The sequence below is a fragment of the Neovison vison genome, chromosome 1 (genome assembly GCF_020171115.1).
Source record: "Neovison vison isolate M4711 chromosome 1, ASM_NN_V1, whole genome shotgun sequence".
Classification (NCBI taxonomy): domain Eukaryota; kingdom Metazoa; phylum Chordata; class Mammalia; order Carnivora; family Mustelidae; genus Neogale; species Neogale vison.
In genome coordinates, this window is record NC_058091.1 from 243,172,515 (window position 1) to 243,195,066 (window position 22,552).

The 22,552-nt window shown below is 50.3% G+C and overlaps 1 protein-coding gene across 1 annotated transcript; it reads left to right on the plus strand.

The window, feature by feature from the left end:
* Positions 1–3,316: 3,316 nt before the first annotated feature.
* On the plus strand, positions 3,317–11,405 carry CXCL14 (C-X-C motif chemokine ligand 14). Its single transcript, XM_044227134.1, has 4 exons — positions 3,317–3,500; positions 3,669–3,774; positions 7,444–7,557; positions 10,210–11,405. Exons 1-4 carry the CDS (start codon positions 3,437–3,439, stop codon positions 10,223–10,225), a joined length of 300 nt encoding a protein of 99 aa, XP_044083069.1. The 5' UTR covers positions 3,317–3,436; the 3' UTR covers positions 10,226–11,405.
* Positions 11,406–22,552: the final 11,147 nt, after the last annotated feature.

Below are 22,552 nucleotides of genomic sequence, written 5' to 3' on the forward strand. Positions count from 1 at the left end.
CTGCTTGCAGAAACACATGACTGTATTTTGGGGCACCTGGGTGGCACAGCTGCTTAAGCATCTGACTCTTGGTTTTGGCTCAAGTCGTAATCTCACGGTCTTGAAAGCCAGCCCTGCATTAGGGTCCATGCTCAGTGCAGAATCTGCTTAAGATTCTTTCTCCCTCTCCTCTGCCCTCCCCCCCAGCAAGCATGCTCACGCGGCCCTCTCTCCCTCTCAAATAAATAAATAAATCTTTAAACACACACATATACACACACACACACACACAGAGCTGTATTCTGCAAACCAAAGATGAGCATTCATACACTAAGGAGTACAACTAGGGACTAAACACGGGATTCCCTGACTTCTGATCTCACCCTGGAAGTTGGGAACCTGGCCTGTATTTTTAGGGCCCACTTTTTCCTATAAAAGCTCAGTGACCATGATCCTTGATGCTGTTAGATCCTACTTAACCAATCAGCACTGTTAATTAAAAAGAAACAAAACAAAACTATTTCACATGGTCTGAGAAAGCTTGGTAGGTGAGAAATGCTTTTTTGCGAATAAAATGCATTATATTTTTAAAATTTTTTTAAATTTTTAAATTTGTATTAAAAGACTTAAAATGGGCATGACATGGCCCAATGATTCTGAGACATGGTCAATTTTTTAAAAAAAGAATTTATTTACTTATTTGACAGAGAGAGAGAGAGACAGCAAGAGAAGGAACAAGAACAGAGGGAGTGGAAAATGGAGGAAAGCCATTTCCCACCTAAGCAGGGAGCCCGACATGGGGCTCCCAAGACCCTGGGATCGTGACCTGAGCCGAAGGCAAACACTTGACAATGGCACCACCCAAGCACCCCGAGACATGATCAAGTTTTAAAGGGTCCCAAAATTGAGCTACAAGAATATCTGTCACACAGCACTGCTTCTGAGATAATACGGTGGAAAACAATCTACGTATCTAGCAGAGAGTAATTACTTAAAATAATTATGACAAAAATAATTATGACACATCGTACAGTGGCATATTCTGTATCCAAAATACTAACAACTACACACAGCACATAGTGAGCACTTCCTCTGTGATGGGGACTGCATTAAATGCTTTATAGGTGTGATCTCATTTAATCCTCCCTAAGCTCCAGGTACCATTCTCCTCACCATCTCACAGATTAGAAAGTCAATATTGAAAAGAGTTCGGTCATTTGCCCCAGATCCCACAGCTAGTAGCAGTCTGACACGGAGACACACAGTCTGACACACCTGTGTCAGGCAGTCTGACACAGAGACACCAAGGTCCCAGGCACAATGCTCTATGAACTCATATAACGATATTTAAAAAGAGCGTGGAGAAGCAAAACCAGCCACGTGGAAGAATGTTGGTGATACCGTGATAGGTAAAATAAGCAAGTTATTAAACGGAACACACACACTGATCACACTGATGCAAATGAATGCAAGCAAAGACAAAAGGGGTGGCATCTTGGTGAAGACCTCTGGATGGGGAGGTGTGTTTTTTCTATGCTTTTTTTCTGCCTGTGTTTTCTGATTTTTCTGTAACAAAGGTTTTGATTTTGTACTAAGAAAAACATTTCAAGGGATTAAAAATTTTTAAAATTAACACGAATGCCAAAAATCACTCCCTTGTACTCCTCTTTTGCATAAACCCAAATATCCAGCTGTTGGCCTTGCTTTAAGTATAGATACGACTGCACGCATAGGACTCAGGAAATGGCCTGAAGCCAGCTCACGAGCTGCAGGCTCTTCATGGCCAAGCATCCTCTCAAGGCGGCCAAAGACTCAAACTGGGAAGAGACAGTACACATTTTTCTACTCTCCCCCAGCATCCTGCCCTCCCCATCCTCTCCAGGACCCTCTCTGGGTATTTGTACCCCCAGAGAGTTACTGAGCTGACAGCACAGAGCTGTGCAAGCTGGAAGAACCTGGCAGCTTCTGCCCTGGCTTCAGCTCTGGCCTGGGAGCCAAGCCCAGGGACCCCTGGAGTCTGAGACACTCCATCCCCTGTCGCTGGGTCTAAGAAGGAAGCACTTCAAGTACATGAAGGAGACAGGACAGCCTCGAGACTGGTGCCCCCATGCTGCAGCCCCATATACCAGGGACCTTCCCAGCTTGGCCACCTGCTTCCTGGCCACAGGATCTTAAACAAGACATTTCTTCTATCTGAATCTATTTCCAGGCTCGTCAAATAAAGAATTAAAATACCAACTTAGAAAAGGACTTACAAGAATCAAAAGAATACATACTAAAATACATCCTACAAGGATACCAGGGAGTACCATTTCCTGGGCACCAAGTACGGGTCAGGCACCATGCTGAACACTTTCTACGTCTGATCTTACATACAGCTCTCGCAGTTGCCCCGTGACAGGCACAGGAGGCAAACTGAAGGCTTAGAGCAGTTGAGTGGCTTGCAATGGTAGGGAATGGAGCAGGTACTTCTTTTGCCATGCCTTGGCCCACGCCACTTCACCACAGAGCCTGGCATAGGTGGGGAACATGGACTTGGTCCAGGTGGTTACCACTGCCATGTGTCCCTCCTAGGCAGAGGCTTTAGAGAATGGTATGGCAATGAGGAACCCCCAGCTGCTTCTCCCCACCGCACAGGCAGCTCCCACAGACACACACCACTTGAGGAAGCCTTCCTCTCAGAGTGACCAAATCGCCCTCACACCCACCCTTGGAGACAGCCCCAGCGGCCACAGGCAATGGCTTTGCTGCTGTCCGACCTATGGCACCCTCCCTCCAGACCTGGCCTTGTGCTCTGGCCACCAAGGCTGCTGGCCCAACAAGGACAACTCACACACTAGGAGTCAGGCCTGCTGGCACCCACACCTGGCACCTGCTCCAAAACCCTTTCAGTTCTCAGAAGATCTGGGCCGCGGGCCTGGGTCTCTCAGTGGCTCAGAACAGCAGGCCGGTCTGGCCAGGGGGAACCACGGGAAGCAGAAAAGCCGTTCCCTTAAGCAGCCCTTCAAGTGTCTGGTACAGTTGGGGCGCTGGCCGTATGCGAGGGTTGGAGCCCGGGTGTGCAAGTGTACGCATAAGTGAGAGGGCAGCGGGCGTTGAGTGTGCTTGTGCGCGCGTGGCTGCGAGTGAGCGCCGCTGTGATCACGTTCCCGGGGCGGGGAAGGTCTCCTCCCCCCACCTCGTTGAGAAATCTCAGTGAGTCAGCGAGTGGTTCTGCATATTAATGAGCTCGCTGCGGCGAGGGCAGGAGCGGATTTAAAAGAGGCCGGGGCGGGAGGAGGGAGGCTGCGGAGAAAGCGCGGAGCCGAGCGCAGAAGCGCCGCGCGGTAGCCGAGGCACCCACCGACGGGCGCAGCGGGAGCGAGCGGAGCCGGGAGGCGCGCTCCGGGCAGAGAGAGCCGAGCCGGCCGGGCGCCCTCCCCAGTCCCTGCTCCCGCGCCGCGCCCCTCCGGCCAGCATGAGGCTCCTGTCGGCCGCGCTGCTCCTTCTGCTCCTGGCGCTGTGCGCCGCACGCGTGGACGGTGAGTGCCCGGGAGGTCCCTCGTAGCTGTCCCGTCCCGTCCTGGGGCACCCGGGTGCGGACTGCCGGGCTTCCTGGGGCCGTGGAGGTTCTGGGTGGGCACCGGGGGGAGGTCCGGGGAAGTAGACCCCGCACGCAGCTGAACGGCACCCCGCGCTCTCTCTTGCAGGGTCCAAGTGCAAGTGCTCGCGAAAGGGGCCCAAGATTCGCTACAGCGATGTGAAGAAGCTGGAAATGAAGCCAAAGTACCCGCACTGCGAGGAGAAGATGGTTATGTGAGTTCTGGCTCCTCACCGTGAGCGTGTCCGCGCTGCTCTTAACCCGGTGCTGGGGCACAGCATGGGGCTGGATCGGGCGGGCTAACAAACATTCCTCTGTGCCTCTAGCAAGGCCTTGGACCAGCTTTTGTAACTGCCCAGAGAGTCCTTGGGACGCTGGCACGACAGTGTGAAAGGGAGTTTGGAAAGAGGGTCAGTGTCCCGTGCTCCGGGAAACAGCCCTCTGGGTTCACCTTTGCTAAGATTCAAATGGGCAGCCTAGGTGCATGCACTGCCCACCTTTCTGGGGTGATCAAAGGTTAAATGGCTCCCCTTGTGCCAACTTTTTAAAATCCAGATTCAAAGCATTCAAAACACACCCAGAACTATTGAACTTGCACCCAAACTGGGAGGCATGCTGCCTTTCTGTTACTGAAGAGAAAATAAAAACAAATGCTTTAAGTCCTCAGACCCTCCTTTCAGAGCCTTTTTCCGATCAGGGGACCGCAGATGGCCAGTTTTTGGCTTCTAGCGATTTCATTTTGAGACTGATCCTTGATCTTCCACCACCTGCTGGACTCCCGTGGGTCCCTGAGCGGGGCTGTGCAAAGTGTTCTGCTGGGGTTAATGTGCCATGTGGCTAGAGCCCTGTTTAGTGGGGATGCGAGGAATATTTTAAAAACTGGGGCAGAGTGAGAGAACACTGAGTTTCCTTGCTCCTCTGCCTTCCCAATTAACCACTTGAGTCCAGCACCACTGTTTCCCCACCAATATGCACTTGGCCAGGAAGGGAGCCCTTGGCAAAGCAGCTACCAAATATCTGCCACGGACCATTGGCCCTTCTTCCCCTCCCCCAGCAACAGGACACACTTTATTCTCAGTCTGGGCAAGTGCCTTCCGTCTGCTGGACCTGCTTGCCCAAAGGCCTCCACACAGGGCATGCAAAGGCAACCCCCACCCCCTACGGCCACCTGGGGGCTGTCCAGCCAGGCTCAAGTCAGGAGAATTTGCAAAGCCATTAGGCTTGAGCTGAACCACACTGCCTTCCCGCCCAGAACCTAAATTAACCTCCTGTCCCTGCCCCTTGCCTTGCAAACCCAAATCCAGAAAAACTGCCGGAAAATCCTTTTTGGTGAGGTCCAGGGTTCCCATGACCTGAGAGAAGGGCTACAAGCCCTCCCTCCTCCCCATGGTGCCCAAGTAGGGGGCTGAAGATGACAGGGACACTGAAAATTAGGTCTGCACTCCTCTAAGTGCTGAAAACCACCCAACCCCCAAGGCAAGGTGTCAAGAACTTTCAGAGACCAAGAAGCAGGGTATGGGGTGCAGAGCCATCTCAAAAGGATAGAACCCTTGATAAACAGGCTTACTCTTTTTCCTGGCAAAACTTTTCAGAATAGAGAGGACACTGACGGCAGTGGGCAGGTGCAAGAAGGCTTTATGCAGCCTTGTGAAAACTTGCAGGGGCCTCTGGAGGTCCAAACACAGTCAGCGTCTCCCCCTAAAGCTTCACCCACACCCAAGTCTCTCCTTCCTGAAGGCTAAATGTTCTCTCCCATCTCAAGCTCCTGAGAGTCTCTAGATCAAATGAGGGGCCAACACTTATGGCCAAAGCAGGTTTTCAATCACAAAAGCTGAACAAAAGCAAGTTTTCCAGCTCACCCTGAGTCACCCAAAAATCTCTGATGAGGCTGGGGGTGGGGTGGAGAGGACAATCAGTGGGAGCTCTTACACCAGATTTTTTAAAGGACAATTTGTGTCATACGTCCACTGAACTCTTGCCAAATCCCTCGGCACCCGGAACCGCTGAGGAGAGGGCACACAGGACCCAGAATCTCTAAGTAACTGCTGCAAACAGAAATCCTTATGTCTTCACCCCACAACCAATTTTCACAGTCCCAGCATTGTGACAGGCAGTTGAGGACTGTGGTGGGAGGGTCGAGTGTCCTCCCCTGCTGCCCCTCCCTTCAGGACTGGGGATGCTCAGCCTGTACAGTGACCTGAGGAAGGGATTTTCATCAGGCTTCACCACATCCTTTCATTCTGAGTGCAAAGGCAGTGCTGTAGGCAGACAGCAGTGGGCTCAGTTCCCACAGAGCAGCCAGGTAGCACAGGGAGGAGACCAAGCACACTCCACCCTGAAGCCTGGCCCTGTGCTTGAAACCTAGAAGGAAAGACAGAACCAGGGGAGCAACTGGTCTCAGGGAGGGCCAGGGAAGGCAGAGCCCAGTCCACAGGCATTAGCAGAAGACCCATTCCTGCTTTAGGAAACAGAGGTGGGGGGGTGGCTTGGAAACTAAGAGCGCAGGGAAGGGAAGAGAACAGGTTGCCCAGAAATATTCTGCCCCCATACTGGTGGCAAGAGTCATTTCCTTTCTCCCTGTCAACTGGGATATTTGGTTCATGGTGGCCCTGCTCCCACCTAGAACTTGGCCCATGTGCCCTGACACTTCACCTTGGGGAATCTGTGGGGCCCTCACTGACCTCTCTCCTTCCCTTCTTGCTCCTCCCATTCCAGCCTCCAACCGCCCCTCTGCAACCCCACAGCTCATTCCCCAGCATGCAGTCCACAATCATCCCTTGCTCCTGCTATGACCTCTCAGGAAATGGCCCCTCTCACCTTCCACTTTTTCAAGTCCCCTATGTGGTCCTCATTCTGGAATACCATCCTTCCTCCCCAACCTAAAGCTTCCTCCTAAATCCTGCTGCACTAGCACTGCCCTGGCTGAGACCGGCAGAGAGGTTCTGGGCATGCGAGCTGCCTTCCGCTCCAGGCTGGAGCTCACACACTAAAGCTTCTCGTTCTCCCTGGCCATACCATCTTCCATGACAAATACTAATGACAGTAACTCTTCACTGTGCACCTACCAGGTGCTAGGCATTCTCCATAGACTGTATCATCTCATCACTCAATAGCCCTAAGAGGAATGTCCTAATATTAGACCCACTTTACAGATGGGCAAACCCATTCAGAGAGTTTACCCAAGGTCCACAGACATACCTGGGATTCATACTCTGCGCGCTGCCACCTGCTTCTCTGCCACAGGGCTAGGACCTCTACTGGGTTGGAACACTGGGTGACAGAAGCCTGAAGGGAGGTCTTATTTTCCTGCCGAAGACTGAGACAACAGGGACTTCATGCTTAGGAATCAAAATGGGCTTCAAGGCCAGCAAGACTTAACTTCAAGATTGGCAATGCCTGGGACATTCTTCAGAAGATCAAGTAGAACAGGGTTTGAAGGGCCAGAGACCACATGTACAGAGCATGTCTATATCCCATCGCAAGCTCCTCATGTCTAAGGAAAGAGGTCTTAGCATGTGCACCTTGCTGGCATTAGCTCTCTCCACCTCCACCCCAGGTTCAGAGAAGCTGGAACAGTCCCCTGAGCTTTGTTCTCCAAGGAGACATAGCCCTGTAAACAACAACCTCATGGGGATAGGGGCAGGGTAGGGGGACTATCCCAGACTCTGAGGGCTCCAGGGGAAAAGTGAGAGCCTATGGGGACACCCAGAAACTTTCAAAGAGTCAGCCAGGCAGGGAGCACATGGGCACACTCCCATGAAAGGAGGGAGGGGGCTCCAGTCTCTCAGTGTCCTGACTGGGACAGACAAGGGCCACCCACAGGCCACAGTGAGGGGCTGTCATTCAGACTCCTCAATCCTCCACCCCATGCTGCTCCATTTCAGTATCACCACCAAGAGCGTGTCCAGGTACCGGGGTCAGGAGCACTGCCTGCACCCCAAGCTGCAGAGCACCAAGCGGTTCATCAAGTGGTACAACGCCTGGAACGAGAAGCGCAGGTATGGCCCCCCTCCTTGCACCTTCCTTCCCACCTTCCCCCCAGCTCCCGATCCTACGCCCCATCCAGCTCATCCAGCCTCATGCAGTGGGTGAACACCCACCACTGTAGCCACAACAAGCAGATACTCAGCCCCACTTACAGAGCCCCCATGGGGTAAGGAATTCACCACTTCCCAAGGCAGCAACTGCTCTCTTGGACAACTGGAAGCATCGAAAATGTATCCTTTTGTGAACTAAAGTTTGCAGCTTGCTAATGCTTCAATTTGTAGTCTTAATTCCTCTTCTTTCTGAAGTAACTTAAGGTCTCCAGTCCTGTTTCCCTCTGTCAAATGAATGAGCCAGCACCCATGGCTGTCTGTGATTCTCATGTGGTAAAACATGACCACTTAAGTAACTGGGTTTATGAGCCGTAACACTGGGTACAACACCACGAATGATGAGGACACTGCTTTGCCTGCAACATTCCCTCCCCTCAAGGTGTTGCCTGACCCCTGCTGCCCAGAAAGCTGATAGATGCCCTCCCATGCCAGTGCAGGGAAGGACCTTGGGCTTGACCCTTTAAAATCAGAGCCTCTTTTTTTTCTATTTTTTTTATTAATATATAATGTATTATTAGCCCCAGGGGAATCAGAGCCACTCTTAATCTCAGAGAGCAAGAATAGCCAGATGACCGGAGCCATGAGACAGACCCCTGTCCTCTCTGGACTCTGTTTCTCCATAAACAGAAAATGACTTTCCATCTCTAGTTCCCTGAGGTCCTATGTCTGTCAAGTTCCTGGTTTCCCCATACCACATACAAGAGAACCTGTCCTGGAACACACCCACTCCTCACATACTCAGGGCCTGTGTACACCTGTACCTACCTGTGTAGGTACTTCACAGGAAGTGAACTTCTCTGCATGCTCAGAGAAGCACTTGCGTGTACACACATGCACACGCACACACACACACACATACACGGAGGACTTCCTCAGGAGCTGCTGCCAGCACCTCATCCTGCAGAAGGGGAAACTAAGGCTAAGTGGAGGTGAGGAGTAACTTCCTGGGAGCACAGGGCAGGAAGCCAGGCCTCCCAGAGTCACCTTCACCCTGCCTAGAGGGGCTGCCTGAGCCACCCCTCCCAGTGTCTCACCCAGTCCTTCCACTCTAAGCTCAGCCCATGACCAGCTCTCCCCTGGCTGACACTTGGGCCCAACCCCAGTCCCTGAGCCTCCTGTGCAGCCTCCAAAACTGCCTCGTCTGCAGCTGCTTGAAATAGAAACTGATGAGAGTGAGAGATTATTTTCTACAAATCTGATGGGAATCAAGCCCTCTTTCTGGTCAGGGAAGGTGGCTCACGTGGCAAAAGCAGGACCTGCCTTGTCCACTGTCATGCTCCAGACCCTGCATCATCAAAGTGGAACAAGGCTAACCTTGGGGCCAGGCATGGAGGGAGTTGAGAACATCTCTACCGACTGCTGGCAGACACTTAGGCGGTCTGCACACTTTGTCCCTCAGCCCTCCACCTGGGCCCTAGCTCTGACGAAGAGGAGGCAGGCATGGGACAATGCAGTCCTGCTCTTATTTCTGCAAATTCCAGTGAGGAGAGCATCTCCGTTACCAGGCCTCCCGTCACTTCATTACAAAATGAACTCGTCCTCTTTCTGGTGAAGCTGAGGCGTCCTGGGAGAGGAAGAGGGCAATCTCTTGCCCTCCCCCTGTAAAAGGTTGAAAATGTCTCCATGAATGTACAATGGAAAGAAAGGAACTATCTCAAAGATTTATTTGCAGAGACAGCAAGAGAGTGCTAAACATGGGGTAGAGGAAGGAGAAGCCAGCCGGGCAGCCCAGGCCTATGGAGCCAGACCAGCAGCTCCACATCTCAGAGCCCTCCGCTTCTGGCTACCACGGGAAGCAGTCGCATCAGGCAGAGCCCAGTTAGGTGGTCCTACTCAGAAATCAGGAATGAGGCGGAGGATGGATGGGCTGTCTGAGTAGGAAGCATGGCCCTGGAATAGCCATGGGGCAGAAGAGAAGGGATTTAAGTACCTAAAGAGAGGCAGTCTGGAAGGTGAGAGGGAAAGGTCAGCTTGGGAAGGCATAGAGACCCCACAACCACTAGAGGAAATGACCTTGAGCCACATGCCTTGCTGACAGCCCCAGCCCCAGCCCTGCTGCCACCCTTCAGTCTTCAGGCAGCAGCTTCTAGAACTAGCATTCTTCTGGAGGACATGCATTTCTGGGCAAAATACAAAGAAAGATGCAATCCTAAGTTGAAGGAGGGGACGCCTGTCCTCCCCTGTCGCATCCTGCCCATGCTGGAGATAGACCTCGTTCCCACCACTGACAGTCAGTGCTCACTGGGCAAATCTGAAGTCCCCTGTCCCTCAATTTCCTCACACATAGAGAAGGTTTGCTCCACAGGGCTTTGAGGATTGCAGAATGCACAAAGCCAGATTTGGGTAAGCTTTTGTGGTCCATGTAATGACCTCCTCTGAGGTGTTCCCCACTCCCACCCCCATTTCTCCCAAGCTCCAGCATTGCTGGAAGGGGAACTCCTAAAGACAAGGATGAAGCAGCTGAGCCACCTCTGGATCACGTCTGAATCAGGCAGCCTCTGGATCACCTCTGTCATATCCTGAGCCACTTACACGGGTGTTTTCTCTTCTTAGGGTCTACGAAGAGTAGGGTGAAAAGTCCCGCATGGAAAAATGTCACACCAGCTGGGAGATGAGCGAAGGACTCTGCAGATTAAAAAAAAAAAAAAAAAAAAAAAGCAACAAACAAACTTTTCTTTCTCACAGGCATAAGCACAAATTATATATTGTTACAAAGCACTTTTTACCAAGGGTCAGTTTTTACATTTTATAGCTGTGTGTGGAAGGCTTCCAGATGTGAGACCCTCTCTCTCCTGCTCCAGACTTTATCACACACTGCTTTTTACTGAAAAGGGGGAAACTCATGCCTTTCCTTCATAAAAAAAAAAAAAAAAAATGCTTTTTTGTATTTGTCCAGACATCACTACATCTAAGCTTTATAAGCGCCTGGGAGGAACACAGAGCTGGGTGGAAACATTTCATAGCAGCACTGCTCCATTGCTAACGCAGGAAGCTTCCGCTCAGAGGTCCTGGCGCCTCCACACAGCTGCCACAGGCTCTCCTGGGCTCATGGTTGGTCACAGCCTCAGGGGGACTCCACGGTGGCCCCTGTTACCAGGCAAGCAGAAACCAATGTCTCTGCCTCTGTTCTTTGAGGAACTTCAGTTTGGTTGCCAGGGAAATGTGCTTCATCCACCTCCCCCGGCCCCAAGTTTATTTTTGCATACTCTGGGAAACATCTCTAAGATTCTGGAATGGCAAAGCATAGGGTCCTTAAGGAAGGGGTTGGGTCTTCTCTCCTTCTTGTGAAAGGTTCACTGCTTCAGTACTGAATGCTCTGGAAGCACATGATGTTCCCAACACTGTTAGCAAAATCCAGCAAGAAAGCTTAAAAGTGTACCCAGACAGGCACCATTGTACAACTACAGACACACATTCTATCAGTGATGGAGAACCTTCAGAGCATGTTTCTTTCCCTCCTTGCAACAGAACAGGCAGGACAGAAGCAGTCTATCTGATTTCCCCGTGTCATTCTTCAATGTGAAACAGTGCAGTCCTCTTTTGAAAGCTGAGACAACCACGCGCTCTTTCCTTTGTAAATATACTCTTCAAAACGCCCCTTCCACACACTTCCCCTTCAGTATATGCCTCATTGTACTGCTGTGTCATATGCTATGCACATGTCAGAAACCATTAGCCTTGCATGCAGGTTTCATATTCTTTCTAAGACAAAAAGAAAAGTAATAAAATATATTTGAAATGTACCAAAATTCTAGACTACTGATGTTTTTTCTATTCAGTGAGGTCAGGATGACCATCAAATGTTTAGCACATTGTGAATAAACAGGGACAGATGCTTTGGGAAGGAAGGAAAATATGTTTCCCAAATTCCTTGAAATATTGTCCCCTTTGTGGAATGCCATTACAGTCCTGAAGCCAGAAAGCTAGGTCTTCAAGCCTCAGGGCAGGCTCATCAGAATAACCATGTCCATACATATGGAACTAAAGGGTCCCTATTTAGGGAAGAGAGTAAATGGGGAATCAATCAAGATCTGTGTGGCCCAGGGCCCCATGATTCCAGTGGGGATCAGGGAGAAGTGACAAGTGCCCACCATGTGGCTGTGGGGCTCTGGAGCCAGGCTGTCTGTGAGCCACGGCCAGGGAAACATGGAGGCTCTCTTTTTGCTTCTGTGAGGTGGGGCTGATGAGCACATGCCTCATGGCACTTCTGGGGGCTGCAGGAGGCAGTTCATGTAATGACCTCCTCTGAGGTGTTCCCCACTCCCACCCCCATTTCTCCCAAGCTCCAGCATTGCTGGAAGGGGAACTCCTAAAGACAAGGATGAAGCAGCTGAGCCACTCAGGGCACCAGGGCTGAACACTTGGTAAATGTCTGCACCCTTAATATTCACGATAGCAGGCCACTCTGTACTGCGCACAAACCACCCACAGCCCCACATCCCACTGTATCCAACTCAGCCAGGCTTTCAAATAGGCCTTTCTGTGCCCCCATGTCCCCGACACTGCACAAAACTGCCTAAAGGGCAACCTTCACCTGTCTCCACTTTCTGTGCGCTACCCTAGGAACCAGGAGCCAGACACCCATTTGTGCATCACTTTTAGGATGATTTCCTGTGTGGACACTTATAGGGACACACCGCAAATACCCTGCCCTAGCATGTCCTCTGCAGAATGCTACAATGTAGACATTGTCCATCATGGCCTCATCTCCTGGCAATGCCAAGCTATACCACATGTATTCCTGAGAAAACTGAGGACCAGAGAGGTTAAGAAAGTTGCCCAAAGTGACTCATCACACTGCTCCAGTAACTGAGCCTGACAGTTTTTCTGCTGAGGGGAACAGGAGAGAGCAGGCCAGGCCACCGTGAATGCAGGTCCCAGTCCCCCATTCCCTTTATTATGGAGAAAAAAGGAATGCTGGATAGGGAGGACCAGACACCAAAAGACAGAACAGAGCAGGAGGGCCCCAGGAGGAGGGCACATACCAGGGCAGGGGACAGCGGACACCAGGCCTCTCTCTCTGGGAGCCCTGAACCCAGTCTGGCCCCAGATCAGTACACCATGGGGGCTCACGAGGGAGGGCCACTGGAAGGGAATCGGCTGAAGGACTCCCCCCCATCTCCAGTCTGGCAACATGGAGGCGTGACAGGATGGGTCATGGGGTACTGGGTTCGCCGTGCTGCTCCCTGAGTTTCAGGCTTCACCTTTCACTCATTCTAAACACACCATACACACATCCCCCCGCTTGTTCTCTCTATCCCATCTGTGGTTCCAGTGCTAGCACCTCCTCTCCAGCCCTGCTGGCCCAGGTGCCCCCTTGGTTCTCTGATCTCCCAAGGCACAGAATAGATTCTTAGCAACCATAGCAATGTCCCTTTCCAGTGTCGGGCACTGAGCTGGGCACTGCCCTGCATGCTCTCCCTATACCCGGCCAGCCATTCTGGGCTACAGGTGCCCAGACAAGTTCAGAAGGAGACATGGTCTGTAGAGGGAGAGGTAGACTTCAAAACCCAGTCCATCAGGGAGCAGAAGGAGTGGGAAATTTTGTGTAAATGTCTCATCTCATCTACAGAGACCATGTGTCCCTGGAGAACAAAAACTGGGCTATCCTTCCTGATGACTGAGACCCTTGTCCTCCAACAGACAAGTATTAGCCAGACCACTAAGAAGAGGCTCTCAGCCCCAACACTTCACTAAACACCAACTGAGGATCCTCAAGCACCAGGAACTGTGCTCTGCTACAGGGAAGGTGCCCTTTTCCTGCTTACAGAGCTGTTGCCCATCGTTCTTCTCCTGGGGCCTTCCCAGCAGCTCTGTGAGGTGTCCACCCACCACAGTCCAGAAATGACGGTAACACTAGTGCAGCAAAGCAAGGCTGGGCTGCCTTTTCAAGTGGCTCTCCCAGGCCTCCCTGTGGAGGCAGGCAGGGGCACAGGGCACATGGGGCAGCCCAGGCCCCCACACAGGCTCCACCTTCAGAGCCACCACTTCCTCACAGACAGGCACACTTCAGGATCAAACGCCTCACCCCCAACTCCTTCCCCACCCCTCTTCCCGAAGGCCTGTCCTGAGCGGGCTGCAGCACTGCACCAGGCTTGACGCTGGGATGACCATGTCCTCTCGGAGAGCTCTGGCCCAGCTCTGGTGCTCATTTTCTCTGTCCAGCTCAAGCCCTCTATCAGGGAGCTTTTCCCGGTCAGCATGGATCCTGGGTCAAAACCAGCGACATAACTGCAAGGCCTGGGGCAAAATAAAGATGCAGGGCCCTCTATTTAAAAACTAAGAATGTCAAGATGGCCAGAGCAGAGCATCAGACCTTAGCAAAGGGGTCCATGAGAGTCACACTCTGCAAGCCCATGGAGCCAGCCCTCTACCTCGGGTAGTGACCCCAACACCCATCGGGACAGCCCATCTTGGCCCTGAGTTATTATATGACTGGTACTACAATTTAATAGTCATATTTTAACTTGAACAGCTAACAAGATCTGTTCCTAGAGGCCAGGGATGATTTCTTACACTCATTTGTAAAAACCTCCCAGAACCTGTAACAGCACCTGCAAGGTATTCAAGCACTGTGAATTGATCTTAGTCTCAAGGAGCACCCTGAGAACATGCTTTCTGTACCCACTTACTGAGCCACCACAATGTGCAAAGACTTGTGCCAGGCACCATGGGGAACATAGGTGTGGTCACGTGCGATCCCGTCCTCAAGGGCAGAGTCCACTGTTCATCCACCCAGCCGCTGTCTCATTAGGAAGCATTTGCTATGTTTAGCACACCATGCTGGTTGCTGGGAATGACCTCTCCAGAAACTCCTGGTCTACCAGGGAGACACAGACTCAGTTGAAATTGCCCACGGGTCTAGCGCGGTGCACTAGTGGACTACAAGGCAGGCTCCGGGCAGGCTCCCGGCCCCTCCAAAGGGGTGCCTCGCCCAGCCTTAGAGGAAGCAACCTCTGACCAACACCTTGATCAGCCTAGACAGGGCTCATGGCAAACTGCAAGTTGTTCTCAGGGACAATAGGAAGTGCTGATTTCATCCTGGCTCTGCCTGGCCTGTGGCTCCTGGATCCACTGGTAATAGGATAGGCCAGCAGAGACAGGGAGCACCACACCTAGAAAAGTCAGGAAGGCTTAGGGAATTCAGAGGGGCGTGAGGAACACCAGCCACGACCCAGCTGAACCTCTGGGGAAACCAGCCACAGCTCCAAACTCTACCCTCCCCATCCCCCCGCCCCCACTGTTTCATGAATGTCTCTTCCTCTCCCTTAACTTTGCCGGCCATCTGGCCTGCCAGTGAGCCATGGCTAGGGCCAGCCTCCCCAACTTCATGGGCAAGGAAACTGACCACAGCCTTCCTGAGCAACCTCCTATACATGGAAGACATCATCCTGCTTTTAGGAACCTTAGGGTATTTTCCTGTCCTCCTCTTTTTGAAAAGTTGGAAAGATATTCTCAGAGGTGGTCAAGAAAGCAATAAAACCCAAATTTTCTTACTTTAAAGGTAACCTCTCCCAGCTTCCTCTTTACGGGGCCACTCTGATATGTGCCAGCAGAGGGCAGCAAGGAGCAGGTGCACCGTTGCCCAGGGCTCTCCGATTCCCTGAAGCTCTCTGAGAGCCCTAAGGGCAGTAAACTGGTCCAGGTAGTGTGGCCTATGAGCCAGACCCTGAGGTGAGGACTTTACCCACCTTATACCACTGAATCCTGCTGACAATCATAGCAGGGCACTCCATCATAGCTCCACTTTATGGATAAGAAAACCAAGGCCTAGGGAGGTGGATACACTGCCTGCATTCACAAAGCTTCCAGGAGGTAGACCCAGGATTCAAACTGAGTGGCATGTGGCAGGGCTTCTGCTCCCTAAAGTACACACTGTCTCACCATTCCTGTTGACCCGGGCCCACAGGAGACTCTGCTGTGCCCGCACGCGGGGCTTACCTCCTATTTACTGAAGAAAGATTAATTATCTCGTCAACACGAGCCACACAGTGAGCCAGCCTTAGCCGAGGTTGTCTTGAGTGTGATCATTCGTCTTTTCGAGGCAGAAGACCGCACCCTCCACGTGCTCCTCCCTTCTCCAGCATGGACCCCACAAAGCGAGCCCGACCACCATGCCGTGGTTGTTTGGGCCCACAGTCTGGTAGATGCAAATTCTGCTGGAGAAGCAGGGGCCAGAGACTTTTCCCGCAACCACCGAATCACTTCAACAAGCAAGATGACTGCACCAGCATCCAGTTAGATTCAACATTTTAGCTAGAAACAAGGTGAAACCATCTCTGCTTTCAAAAAATTAATTCAAAGCTGGATTTGAAAAGAATCAGCTGGGCTTCATAATGAGAGCTGACATTGTGGGATGAATAGTAGGCATGTCTAATTGGATGCAAATGAGACTCTCATCTCATTTGAGTTATTCCCCAGAGCAAAAGGGAAGGTGAAGCAACAGGCTCTTCCTTTCAACCCATTGTTTCCTTAAAGGCAGCCCTGGAACAAGAATCGTTTCTAAATTACAAAGGCTTTTGTCCCTTTGAAATAATGATCTGCCAAGACAGACTGAAGCTGAATACAAGCATTAGTACAGTCAAAAAAATATTATAAACTGAGAAAAGATGAGAGGTAGAATAACCTTCACTTCCTTGATCGCTGCTAAGATACCAACCCTTCGGATTCTCTGCACTTTGAGGGGCAACAAAGTTTAATAAAATCTGTAACCACAGCATGAACAGTAGTTATTGAGTGCTTTCTCAATAAACTCTTTTAGTAGTCCCGTTTTACAGATGGGGAACTTAAGGCTTAGAAAACCTGAGTAACTTGTGCATGGCCACACAGCGGCCAGGTGGTCTCGGGCAGTGTCAAATCTTTGGACACTTCCAGGTAGGGTGACCATATATCCTGGTTTGCCTGAGACAAGCCTGGCCTATGATTGTTGTCTCAGTGTAATTATAAAGTGTTTTTTTTCTCTCTCTCTTAAAAGAGTTCTAGTGCGATTGATAAAAATTGTGATTGCTCCACTTACAGGGCCTGACAGGAGAGTACAGAGGGTTTGGAATTGTGCCGTATCTGAGAAATGTTCAGTCAGTTTCCCCCCTTGAACGACCTACTCCTAAGCTAGTGTGGGCCCCTTGGAAGTAATGGTGCCTCTTTAACCCTGAAGAGCTCCCCACAGAATATTCCAGGGCAGCCTCCTGGTTTCTTCTGTTCTGCCCTGGTCCACCTCCTCTGCTAAGTAAAAACTGAAGCTGGTGCCCATGGACCGCTCTCTGGGGAGCAGGCACATGGCACTCCGGAGCCCCGTCTGTTCAATGAAGACACAAATCAAAATCCCTCTCCCTTTCTCTGTGTCTGTTCACATGAGACTCCCCAGACAATTGGGAGCATCAGACTCTGGTTTCAGGAGAACAGAATCAGCCAAGCAGCTGTACTTCCCAGAGGACTGAGGGAAAACTGTCCCTTGATGATGTGGTTGGCATGCACTGTGAGTGGGGGATTAGCTACTTCAGAGGAGCAGTCATGAGATATGGGCCTCTGACATCATCCTATTCTGAGGCAGGGATCCTGGGGAGGGCTGAAGCCTATCAAGAAGGTTTGGGAAACCCTGCAGACACAAAGGTGCACTCCCTCTCCCCACATTAGTTCCGAGCACCTCTCCCCTCCGACTGCCCACTGAGGGCAGTGGTCAAGTCTGGAGCACTCTCTTACCACAAGGTTGCTGACTGGCTTCCTTCTCTAGGCCTGGAAGGAGCTGTGGTGAGGGAGAGGGCACAGCGCCAAGACTAAGGGTATGCTAGATCCTCACTTCACTGGGCCACCTGGAGCTGTGGCAGCTCAGGCTGGAAACGGGGGCTGGGCACGTGAGACCTGCAGGCTCACTGACTCAGCTGTCCTCTCCATGTTTAGCCCTTGGGCTGGCATCCTGTTCCCGAGGCTGCAGGATATGTTCAGTTGCTGCTCTGCCTAACCTGCTCCACCCCCGATCCTTAAGGGGTTCTCTGTACCTCTCCTCTCCCCCATCTGGTCAAATAGCCCCTCATGGGATAAATCACAGAAGGAGCCTGGGTCCCAGCATCATGTACCAGCCCCAAGTGTCTGCAGAGCTAAGAGTGCAGGCTGCAAGCCAGATGGGCCCATTCAATCCTGGCTTCTACCCTTAAAAGCTGAGTGACCATGGGCAAGTGACTTAATTTCTCCCAAGCCCTGCTTTATAATTAAGCATTAAATGACTCAACACAGAAGGTAAAAATTCAATACACGGTTACTTATTATTATTACCATCCTACCTTTAAAATTTCCAACATGACATTTCCCAGGCATAAAAAGGCCAGATGTGGGGGCACATATCTACCAAGAAAAGAAGCTGGAACCTCATGTGAACTTCCATACCTCAGTTCATCATTTATAAAATAAGAATGATAATATGCTTAATCTCAAAGAATTTTTTTTTCAAAAACACTAAATGAGACAATTCAAGTAGAATATGTAAAACTCTGTGAGGCACAAAATAGGCACACAGTAAATTGGCAGCTAATAATAACAATAAATTCACATTAGCCACAAGAATATATTTAACAATTTAGCACAGACTCTCACATCTGGGGGTAAAAAAAAAACACCTTAAAACCTAGTCCCACCTTGAACCCAGTAGCTAAATTTCATTAAAGTTATGTAATTTTAAACTGCTTTTGGATGCTGCCTGCCTCCCCCCCCAAAAAGCTGATGAATGCAATGTTTCATTCTCCCTGAAAAAAAAAATCCACAGACATTTTACAGTTTCAGGAGATTATGAGATTCCCCCCAAAGTCATCCTAATGATTACCTAGATTGTATGTGAGTAATTCATGCTTTAGACCATTCCAGATGGAGCATCCAGAGGCTGCCTGAATGCTTCTGCTACCAGGAGCCCCACAACTCATAATGCAGGTCACTCTGTGGTTGGAAAAGTGCTAAAAAGTTGTCCAGTTCTTCCTTGAACCAGGATACTAAAAGATGCTTCCTGAGGCCCATCTTTGGAGTAACATACAGGTAGCATGATGATACTTTCTCAGGTGCCAACCCTTGGCATTTGTGGAAGGCAGTACCCAGGCCATAACACACCTGATCCTCTCCAGGCTAACTCTGCCCATCCTCTCAGCCATTCCAGGGGACGGCTTCCAGGCCCTTTGTCATCCAGGTCACCCTGCCCAAACCACCTCCTGCAAGCCACCTTATATGGCTCCTTTCCTCCATCTAGGACATTGGCTACTGTTCTTAGCCACCTCATCACATCCATTAGGCAAGAATCTATCTGATCCCCAAGGCCTCCTCATACAAGAGCAGAGTTTTGTGCCACACACACTCCCCCTTCAACCTTGTGTTGGGCCCACTGATCTTTCAAACCTAAGGCCACCACTGTACGCCTGTCCCAGTCAAATTTAGTCTCACCGATTTCTTCCCTGACAAACCTTTCGGGAGTGTTTGGAATTTACATTCTATCACCCACTGTATTAATTCTGCCTCTCAGCTTTGAGACGTTTGCAAATCCCAGCCAAGGTCAGGCAATCGGTAAGATTTACACATCTCCCTGTGTTAAGCTCGGAGCAAAGTGCCTTACATGTGTTCTCGTTAAATCTTCATATCACCTCTATGATCCAGGGCATTGACATGTATACTGTCATCCCTGTTTCATAAAACACCACTGAGTCTGAGGGAGAGTCTGTCACTTGTGTAAAGCCGCCCAGGTACTGAAGAGCCAAGCCAGGATTTTGACCCAGGCCTGTCTGAGCCACACTATTTTCCACCCTGAATGGCATTTTTTCCCTAGATATGTCCGCCTCTCCAACGAGGCTGTGGGACCTTTGACAATAGCGAAAGGGTTTTGTCTCCAAATTAACCAGCCCCTGGCTAGCGCCTGGTGCAGAATGGTTGTTTTATGATTCAAAGGGAAGGCAGGAAAGGGGTACAGGGCTGAGCCCCGAATTTCAGGTTCTTCTGTTAGGACATTTATTCTACCCTGTGGAACATTAGGATACAATGTCGGCCACGCATGACCATAAGATTCCGCGTCCCCAGCTGCCAGGATCGCGCTGGCCTAACAGCGTGACATCCCTTCACTGACGTCACTGGAAAGCTGACCCAGAAGAGCGGCCTCACACGCCTCCCACACCCCCGCGCACCCGAGCCCAGCCAGGGGCGCTCGCAGAGTGCCACCCACTCCTCCTGCCCCACAGCCGGCCTCCTCAGCGCAGGGGGCTCCGCGGTGGCAGAGGGAAGGTTCAGGAAGCCTCTGGCTTGAGAGTTCTCAAGTGTTCCTGATGAACTCAAACACTCCTTTTCATGAAATGGACTCTGGAACGAACTCACAGAACTTTTTACAGAGGAACCAGGCCAAGGAAAAGAGGCGTAAGACAACGACTGAACACCACCGCCGCTCCCACAGCTGCTGTCACACCACAGTCTGTGTGCTGAACCGGCTCCGTCCATACAGCACTAAGTTTCCACGCACACCCCTCTCATCGCATACACCCCCCACCATGGCCTGTTCCTTTTACTACTGCAAGGTCTCACTTCTGAGAATCATCCAGCAGGAGCCCCACGAAAAGCTATCATCTCTCCGGGTTAACGGACGGAGGGAAAGACCCAGGGAAGACCCAGCGTTCACGTGAAAGAGAAAGAGCGGGAGCGCCATCTTGTGGTGACTTCACAACTTGCAAGCCTAACTTACCCCTTCCGCGGTAACACCGTCGCAGCTTCTTGCTCTTCCCTCGGGAAGCCCCTTCCCCAGCCCCTGAAGCCTGTGGGGGGCTATGAACTACCACGTCCAAGCCCACCTGCCCCCGGCGGTAGAGACGGTTCCTAACTCCGGTGGCCAGAGTCCAGCATCGTCCCCCCCCCAGCACGCTGATTGGCTGAGACGAGGACACATGACCCAAGAAAGCCAATCAGGGACTTCAAAGATTTACTAAGAGAAGCAGGAGTTAAGAGGCTTTCGTTATCTCTGATCACAGGCTGTAGGGATATGGCCTCAGGGCACCGCAGGTTGTGTTTAGGATCATTTAAAGAAAACCTGCCGGAGCGCAAACCCAACACGTAAAGAATCAGAGCAGAGAAATGGAGTGCCGGGACTACAACCACAAGGGTTAGTCCCTGGATCAAACTCTGCCTGAACTTGCACCCACTCTCCTCAGCTACAGGAGCCAACTCGTTCTGGTTTTGCTTAAGCAAGAATCAAGTGTCTGTCACTTACAATCAAGAGGCATTACACATCTGTAGAAGTAAAGGAAAAAAAATTAAGCCTAGTTGCAAAAAAATAATGCTTTCATTAACTTTTTAATAAGGCTTTTAAAAACAAATAACTTTAATATCAACTCTACTAAATTCAAATAAAATAATTACAGGACACTATAAGTCTTAAAGCCATGGATCTTGATCTAATAGATTAAAATATAAAGCTAGCAAGGAAGAAAGAGCTCCACCAAAAGTTCAAAAAGAAGTGATTGCTAAGTATAACAGAACCTCTTCTGAGTATTTTGTATTGTCATATCTCTCTTTGCAACCTGTGTGGCAATATGGAAATATCGTCAGGAACTGCTGAATAAATTCTTCCCATCAATAAAACCATTTTTAGGAGTACATGCTGAGAAAAGAATTCCAATCAAGGAAAATGATACTTGCACGGAGATGTTCACTGCAGCATTATTTACAAGAGGTATGAATAAATAAATCGACAAACTCAAAAGGTCAGAATACATAAATGTTATGTAACATCAGTTTCATTACATAGACATAACCAGGCAATCTATTCATACACCAGCTACAGAAATATTTATTCAAGGGCACCTGGGTGGCTCGGTCAGTTAGGCATCAGACTCTTGATTTTGGCTCAGGTCATGATGTCAGGGTCTTGAGATGGAGTCCCGTGTCTGAGTGTGGAGGCTGCTTAGGATTCTCTCTCTCCTCTCCCTCTGCCCTTCTCCCCCTTTACCCTGCTCTCTCTCTAGAAGGAAGGAAGGAAGGGAAAGAAAGAAATATTTACTCAAACTTGCTGAACACCAGCAATAATTTACTGAGTTATTTCCCATCTTTCATGTCATTTCACCCTGGAACAATTTAAATATTATGGACTTCTTTATGAACACTTCTATAAATGTGTGATCTAAAGCTTGGAGGAATTTATACCTTTTTGGGGAGTGTGACAAAGGATTTCAATCCAGGAGTCCTAATACAAACTCCACACACTTTCTATGAAGCAGATAAAGCAACAAGAAGGTCGCCTGAGTTATGTGTACAGGCAGCAAATGGCCTCTGTGGGTACTTCCCTGTACGTTTAGCTGTATGTTTAGCTGTCCTTTCCAGCTCATGTTCCAGGCAGAGGCAAAGGAAAGAGCCTTTATTAGCATCTGCCCAAGGTCAGGCACTGAGCTGGGTTCTTTGTTTCCACTGTCTACATTAACCCTTATAGTGATCCCTGGAGGTGGTGATGGGGAGATCTCACAAAACCTTCATTTCTACAGAAGCTGAATTCAGAGAGATCCAGAGGTTTGTTCCTGGTCAGGTGCATGGCCTCTTACCTATATGTGTAACAAGAAGACGAATGGGAGAAATCATGGAGACCTGCCCAGACACAGTAGGGGATAAGGAGAAGGGAACTATCTGAAGGGTTCTGAAAGTCAGACAGAAGGAAATGTGTGCCATAACGCCTGGAATGCGGAGAACAACCATACTATATAAATGACTACCATTATAGGACTCTAACTCCAAGCCAACACTACCCATGATTTCTCACCTCATTCTAAGAGCAGGCCTTCAATCCAGGCAGTATTATCCCATTTTACAGATTAGGACTTGCAGCAAGTGGTACAACCAGGCTACAGATAAAGACCCATCCTCTCAACACCACAGCCCATGGCCTTTCCAGAGCCCA